The 8543-nt window shown below is 31.4% G+C and overlaps 1 protein-coding gene across 2 annotated transcripts; it reads left to right on the top strand.

The window, feature by feature from the left end:
* The first annotated feature begins 3863 nt into the window (after positions 1 to 3863).
* On the top strand, positions 3864 to 8133 carry LOC106713181 (apyrase). 2 transcript variants are annotated; one of them, XM_014505898.2, is made up of 11 exons: positions 3864 to 3999; positions 4353 to 4575; positions 4838 to 5035; positions 5105 to 5235; positions 5403 to 5550; positions 5805 to 5931; positions 6034 to 6188; positions 6436 to 6526; positions 6676 to 6822; positions 6982 to 7148; positions 7996 to 8133. In XM_014505898.2, exons 1-11 carry the CDS (start codon positions 3902 to 3904, stop codon positions 8131 to 8133), a joined length of 1623 nt encoding a protein of 540 aa, XP_014361384.2. In that variant the 5' UTR covers positions 3864 to 3901. The 2 variants fall into 2 exon arrangements, with proteins under 2 accessions (XP_014361384.2, XP_014361385.2); XM_014505899.2 differs by lacking the exon at positions 6982 to 7148 and having other exon boundaries at positions 7996 to 8066.
* The last annotated feature ends 410 nt before the right edge of the window (positions 8134 to 8543 follow it).

Genomic DNA, 8543 nt, shown 5'->3' with positions numbered 1-8543 from the left:
TTTAACTGATTCAAATGTTCTCAAAGTGTCTAAATTAAATTTCCATTCCTTTTTTTCTTATTTTTTGTTGAAATGGAATAGGACGTTTACAATGGTTTACTTAATTAAGTGTGTATAACGTGACACTTCATCAAGTGTTTGAGGAACCATTACTTACAATAAATCGATGAATTGGAAGATATTTAATTATATTTTGTACTTAACAAATCTTGCTGGTTGAAAAGAGCTACATTAAAATACCACAAAGCATTAGAGAGTATTAACTTACACTTCACGAGCTCAGTAAACTGCGTCACTCTCTAAATTTGCGTTTAAACTGTGGCTTAATTAAGCGATTTCGTCACAATTAAGCTGTGCAACAAACCAGCTTTAATTTCGCATATTCGGTATCAGTAGGAAAAATATGCAAACAACACATTAACCAAATAAAAAATGTATAAGAAACACAGTACCAAAAAACTAGATTCTAGATGGGATTCATTTTTTTTTTAAAGAATATTTGGCGTGATTGAGAAAATTGACAAACGTTTTAACAAACTACGAACGACAAAAAGTTTGATAGTTTACCAATATTTCCTGTCTTGACCCCTTCTTTCATCGTAGCCTATTTGTTCTTCGTTAAGCCGTTACGGAGATACCTGGTAACAAACATCCATCCATGAACACTTTATCAAATATAATATTAGTAAGATAAGTAGACTTTTCATTTGAATTTGAAGAAGGTGCAGACAATAGGCTTTGTTGTTACAGAGATATATGTGTCCTTTTCTGTGATTCAAAGCCATATTAAAAATTGTCATTTACATCAGATGTCAGGATTTAAAAATATATTAATGTGGTCAGAACGAAGTCATTATATTGTTGGAGAATAGCCAGAAAATTCTCGCTTCGAGCATCACATATTATTGAGAATATTTTTCACGAACTACGTGTAAATGTCAAGACAGGAAATAGTTTTTCGATTGAACTTTCATAATAAAAGTGCTCTATTAGAAAGTCAATTACATCGTAAAAATAACACACTTCCCACACAAGACTAAGTTAATATACAAATTATCTTTTAATCGGTCTAAAATATTATTGTAGAAATTTAAATTTTCGGCGTTTTGATTTCTGTTTGCCGAACCTGTTGACCAAAAAATATTTTGTCTATCATACTCGAAAAACATCCAGCGTATGTTTGTTTTTATGTATGTAAATTTCATTGTGACGGCCTATAGCTAAAAAACTGACGACCGATTTGGACTGGTGATCGTGAGTTAATGAGACCAAAATCCCCGTTTAAAACATATTGTCTTTGTTTTGTCAAAAATAAAGACAAGGATGACGATATGTTTTATACAAAAATTTTGGTGTCAGAAACCAGGGTTTAGTAAATATTATTGTGAGTGATCTATTTTCAATAGAAGTGTAAAACTTCTTTGTTTAGATTAAAACAAGTTTAGTCACGTACAAAATGTTTGTACAGTTTATAAATCGTATTGTGTCGTTGACAAACAGTTTGCATTGCTCTCATTCGAAACCCCGCACAAACAAACGCAATGAGTTCATTTCGTTACGTATGTTAGCGTTTTAAATTAAAGTTAAATTGATATTAGTTGTATCCTTTTGTTGCATCGGATAACACAAAAGAGGCGAAATTTTATATCTTTTATCTTTTTATAAAAATAATTCATAAGAGATAAAACCGGTCTAATAATAAACGTGGATGGTCTTATGGTTAGAAGTACGGACATCCTATCATGTTTTTAGGGTTTCTAATCCATTCGACTATTGTCGTAACAAACATTTCTATTACAAACCCTAGACATTAATTGGAATGGTATTAAAAAGAAACTGGTATTTAAAAATAATTACAATATATACATTAAGACAGTAAATAATCTTTGTGGATTAATAGTTTAAAAATTTTTGAATAGTTTAAGCATGAGCGAGCGATAATCCAAAACATGCAATAAACTTAACATAGACCGTAAAACATATAAAGACAATAGTAAAAGTATTATATCAGAATATATTTTAGTTATGTTTTTGTTACCGACATACTCGTAACATAGATTGCAGCACAACATATCATATTGTTGATGATGCACTGGATATAAATGTCCGATAGACCGAATCTGCTTTTGAAAATATCACTAACGTTTTTTTTTTATAATTTTATATCTTATTCCATTTTACCTGACATGCCGATACGAAACAAAAACAGTTGTTTTTTTTTTAAATATAGAGAACATTAAGATTTGAAAAAAATTAACAGGATATTTTTTTTTTCAAATAGTTATTACAAATCGTTCGTTACTTCCGTCGTAATGAACTTCAGCAGTATGCTGATGAACAATACAATAGCTTGATTATGGCTCACTATGCTTGCTGATTGTACTAGTGACGTATAAACCATTATTAAATTTCTGTATTTGACCGTTTTAATACTTTAAAATGTCTTACATTTTAATGTCATGGTTATTTTTAATTCAAGCCAGCACATCTGTTTACAGCGGCCTGTCGTTGGCTCTAGTAAAAATAATGAACCGACTTTAATTTTTACTTAGGGAAATCTCGTACCAGAAGCTTCGAGAACAGCTGCAGTTTAATTAAAACTTTTTTTTAAATACTGCAGACGAACCATTATAAATTCATTAGAGTAAATGACATCAACAACTTGACGACTTAGATTAAAAAACAATATGATGTTACATTTTAATGCAATTGTACTTTGTACTTAGCAATTGCTTGTACTTATGGTTAGAGTAGCAATTTCAAGATAGAGTTTAGTTTGAAAATAATTTATAATACACGTAATAGGACATTCATCTTCCTTGCTACCCACGGTTCCCGACTTTTATTATGATTAAGTATTTTGAACCGAATGAAAACTTACTGCAATATTGCACTCACACTACTACATAGTACAGTACACCAGATTTTTTTTTTTTGGTAAAAATCAGATCACATACTGTCGGACTAAAGGAGTATTCAAGCACAAAAACACGTTTAAAGGTTACTTAAACCGTTGTTTATTCTGTAGATTTACATACAATATTCCCAGTAAGGGTATCCTTAGTGACAACTTTATGATTCTGAGTTAGGGAGATAATCTTTAAATTTTGTAAATAACTTAGCAGACCTTAAGAAATTTAATTAGGTTTTAAAAATGTGATCGAGTTTGAAAGTGGGATAAGCAACTTGTATAAATATTTTAACGTTGTTTCAAAACGACAATAACGACTGCCGCTTTAAATTCAGTCGCGCTACCAACTTTCTAATGACCTACTGGACCTGAATAATAAATCAGCCTTCATAACTAAAACCTTCTCAATTTAACGCGTCAACAAAGCTAATTTCTTTTATTATATTTTATATTAGACATCCGCAATTGCAAATGCTTTGCCTACCTTGAATCAGAGCAGGAGAGGACGCACAGAAACAGGGTATTTACCCTCTCTATGCATCACTTTCTCCACCAAATCCATTTCTCCTTCCCTTTATTTCCTTAGTAGAAAAGGGTGGGAAGCGAAACTGGGCTAAAATTGGGCCTCTGTCACGCACGAGACGAAATGCGGAATTACTTCCACTTGATGCCTGTCTTCAATTTACAAGAAATTTAACCAAAGAAGAGTTTCACTTCAATCCCAAACCCATAAATAAAATCTATGAACTATATTGATTTCCTTTGATCATAAGCGTATTTTCAATATTTCATGATAACTTATTGGAATTAGTAAAACTTGCGATTCGGATTTCAAGGATTATTTTATCTTAGTTAATACAGATAACTTATATTACAATACAGATCTAGCTATAAAGAAATATTAGGTTATCTTATCACACCATTGCATCATATCGAGTATATTATAAACTGTGTAGTTCATAACACGCACTGCTAATGTGTTAGTAAAAAATGTATAAAATATTTATAATTTTTTGTATTTTATGTGAAGTGTATACTCAAAATGAGTACGCTTTAAATATTTTACACTACAATGATTTTCATGCTAGGTAAGTAGTATTAACGTACCATAAAATAGGTAATTTTTCGTACAAATGTAACATAATCTCATAAAGTAATTTTAACCGCATTATAAACCTTTAAAATTTTTTATAAAATTTTGTTAGAGTAATACGACACGTACGGATTTTAGCTATGATCTTTATGTAAGGTAGATTGGATGCAAAATATTGTGCGAAAAAAGGATATGAGTAAGATGTAAATGAATTCAGATATCCCGATAGGATATAAGTAAGGGAGATGATGAGGGATCATTAAGGTGAGATCATCATCATTATCAGCCCGAGCCTGGTCCTGTTGTAATCTGTTATTAATATAAACAAAAAACTCTTGGCACCCATAGGTTTGTAGAAACGAGTCCATCTGGAGGAGTTTGTAATCCAACAGTAGCACCATGCATTGGAGGCTTCGCCCGCTTAGCAACTGTTGTAAGAGAGGCAATGTTAAGGGAACCAAGCTCTTTACTCCTTAACGGAGGTGACAGCTTCCAGGGAACGATTTGGTATAACTTGCTAAGATGGAATGTCACACAAGATTTTATGAACATGTTACCACATGATGCTCATGTAAGTAATGCCATAAATATATTCGCTAATAAAATCTATACAAAACTAATTCAATTACTTTCCAATCGTCAGATCGATCTTCAGTACTATCATTCTGTGTACTCCTTAACTCTGAACATTAATGAATAATATACATAATTGAATTTTAAAAAATTTAAAGATATTATGTTTGTGATTTAATCTTTCAGAGTAACCCCATGTAATAGAGACACTGTTCAGATTTTGTTTTCTTACAATTCTAATTATTTCTTTCAATTTATAGGTTCTAGGAAATCATGAATTCGACAACGGTATTGATGGTGTCGTACCCTATTTAAAACATTTAGATTCAAAAGTGGTAACAGCAAATATAATTGATGATTTAGAGCCCTCTATACAAGGCTTGTATTATCCTAGTATTGTCGTAGAACGGGCCGGAAGAAAGATTGGAATAATTGGTGTTATTATTTCTTCAACCAAAGTAAGTAAACAAGTGTTAGTTTGGATAAATTACGTTAGATTGTATTGTCATGTTTCAACTCTCTTTAAGGAACTGGCGTCTACTGGACAATTGCAATTTACAGATGAAGTGGAAGCTGTAAAAGCAGAAGCAGAAAAGTTACATCATGAGGGAGTTAATATTATTATAGTTTTATCGCATTGTGGACTTGATATCGATAGGTAACAAATTAAAGTAGTAATATCTAACATTAATAATTTAATAAATATTATGCTTTTCGATTATAATTTAAGAGTGATCGCTTGGCCTATTATAATACAATTGGGCAACTAGAAATTTCATGCCATTCATAATTATTTTATATATATTTTTTAATTTAAACTGACAGAGAAATAGCACTACATGGCGGGCCACACATAGACATCGTAGTGGGTGGTCATAGTCACACACTGCTGTACAATGGTGTGCCACCAGAAAGTTCAGGATTTGTAGCCCAAGAACCATATCCTGTGATAGTTGAACAACAGACAAGGAAGGTGCGGTTTGAACGTTATATTATAAGCTAGTAAATTTTGGCAGATGGCCACAAATTATCAAGCAGATAAAGAATTATCAGTAATACTCATTCTCAAATATCGAAATGTTTGTAATAGCTCGGGGCTCTTTGAATGTAGGAAAGAAAAACGGTGGCGGGTAAAAATTCTACTACGGAACCATACTATCGCGATCTATTACAACGCAATGTATTTGAAATAGTGTGTGTTTCAACAAAGACAAAATGTGCTTTTAGGTTTTGATTGTCCAAGCGGCTGCACATACACAATATTTAGGAGAAATAAAGTTATTTTTCGATGACGATGGAAATCTATTGAGATGGGAAGGTAATCCCCATTTTATTGGAAACGAAATCGAACAAGGTAAAACTTTATTTAATAGAGTTTCCTAGTACTCTGTGTTTGTAAATAAGAAACTTTGCTAAAGCAAATTTAAAATATTCAAAATAAAATAATTGGTTTCAGCTCCCGATGTGTTGGCAAAGATAAATACATACCTACCTGATATAACGGAGAGAGCTACCAAACAGATAGGAACTTCTATGGTCCATATGTCTTCCAGATGTGCCTGCTCCGAATGTAATTTAGGAAGTTTTATATGTGACGCATTTATGGATGCGGTAAGTGCATTTGTATCTGTTGACTAAGCTATTCATAAATTTTAACAAAAAGAACAGAACTGTATTTTTTCATAATCGTTTATGTTTTCTTTTATTATATTGCATTACCATTGGTTTCTGAGACCAAAATATAGTATCAATATCTTTGACAAAAAATAGATAACTTTAAACTGAGAGTTTTAAACTGAGATTTTGGTCTTTGAAACTCACGGTTAGTTGTTCAATTTTTTTTTTTCGTTTTAATTAGGTTCTAGATAAAGCAGAAGGAAATAATTGGCATTATGCTGATTTTTGCATAATTAATCAAGGCGGCATACGAGTAGATTTGGAACCTGGATGTGAGTGTCTAGATTTATAGATAGACTTTATAAAATCACTATAATATATTACGTATACGAAGTAGCCCTATTAAAAATCCAAGAGGTTTTAGGAAATTATTCAGATTTTAAATATACTAAACAACACATTGATTTCAAATTATTTACAGTGATTACGTTTGAGACGGTGCTATTATCGACGCCATTTGAGAACAACGTCGAGGTATTTGATCTAAGAGGAGACCATATAATGGAAATGTTAGAATTTTCTGTAGCAAATGTACCATATCCTGGTGCTAGAATGTTACAAGTATCAGGTAAGTAACCCCAACTGATTGTAACACTACGATATAATACATTGGTTAAAAGTTTGAGGATCCAATCTGCCAAGATCTAAATGTAACCATAAAGTTTTAAGGAATTGCACTTAATAGAACTATTACACTCTTATTTTAATACTCAATGTTATATACCAGGTATTCAAACTACATTCAATGGTTCTCGGCCTGTTAACGAGCGGGTATTAGATGTTAATGTTCGTTGTATAGACTGTGACGTGCCTCGATACAAACCGTTAGAACTTAATAGATACTATAAAGTTATATCACAAAGCTTTATTGGCACTGGAGGTGATGGATTCTCAGTGAGTTTTAATCGAATATTTATTAAAATTTATAATTTATTGGAGCTACATGTACACAAAGTAAGGGTACTTATCCATCACCCTAATTAAAAATGTCTAAACCGTTGACTATCGATATGAATGTGCCGATCCATGAATCGACATGTATGTTATACACAATACACCCAACTATTCGAAATCAACTTTTCGATCACGGAAATCTCCTAAAATCGAATTTGTTTTTCAGTTGCCATAGTCATTACCAATAACATTTCTTAAAATTTTCTTAGATGACTTTCTTTAAATCCTTTCCAGGCATACAAACAGTTTTTGATGGTTCAAGGCCAGTCGGTTCTCGTGTTCTTAACGTGACTGTGAGATGCATAGATTGTTCTGTTCCACGATACGTGCCGTTGATAAAAGATAAATATTATAAACTTGTTTCCCAAAATTTTATTGGCAATGGAGGTGGAGGCTTTAATGTGAGTTACGTTGTTTTCTCTTTCATAAATGTCATTGATGTGTGTTGTTGATATTTTCCCCTTTTAATACGATATTTAAAGGGTGATATCTGGCTTTAACGAGATATAAGCTGTGACAATATGTGAATGATTTTGCATTACAATGTCTGAGAAGCTTTTGTATTTGTAATTTTGGCACACTTCATCGTTGATCGCACAAGTCGACTAGATATTTGTAAGTCTTCTTAAAACCTAGCTATACAAGAATGTTTATCACATATACTTAAGTTAATAAAGTTACATTATTTCTCCGAAAAAAAGTACATGTAGCTGCCAATACTATTTTACTATTTGCTGTTGGTTTTATTAATGTTTTTGTTTTAATTGAAATTGTGTTTGTGTTATAGATGATTTCGGAAAATAGAAGAAACGTGGAAGTAGTTGGAGTGGATTATGATGTACTAGTGAGGTATATCGAGAAAGTCAGTCCCATATTCATAGACGTGGATAGACGGATACAAATCGAACAACCATGTGTAGTTTAAGATAAATATAATTATAAATAGTAAAATTAAAAGATATTTTTTTTTATCTATCCATTTAATTTGTATATATTAAAAAGAAAGTCGAAGGACGTTCGAGAGAAAAAATTCTTACTCGCCAATTACAAACAAAAGTTTTGTTCCTTAATATTCATTTTTCCTTTTATTCTGAATGAATGATTAAGAATAAAATTAAATAGTTATAATGGTCGTGACTTGTTTTCGAAATTCAAATTTAAAAAACCGATTAAATTAAAAAAAAAACTGATACATTAATTAAAACGAGGATTTACTTTTGTGTTACGTATAGTATCTTTATTTTATAGCACGACTTAGTAACTAAGTATCCCAAAAGTTTTATTACTCAATTGAATGCAGAAGATTAAAAAATGTATCGTAATCTATGAAATACA

The sequence above is a fragment of the Papilio machaon genome, chromosome 18 (assembly GCF_912999745.1).
Source record: "Papilio machaon chromosome 18, ilPapMach1.1, whole genome shotgun sequence".
Taxonomy (NCBI): Eukaryota; Metazoa; Arthropoda; class Insecta; order Lepidoptera; family Papilionidae; genus Papilio; species Papilio machaon.
This window is presented reverse-complemented; position numbering and strand designations above follow the sequence as displayed.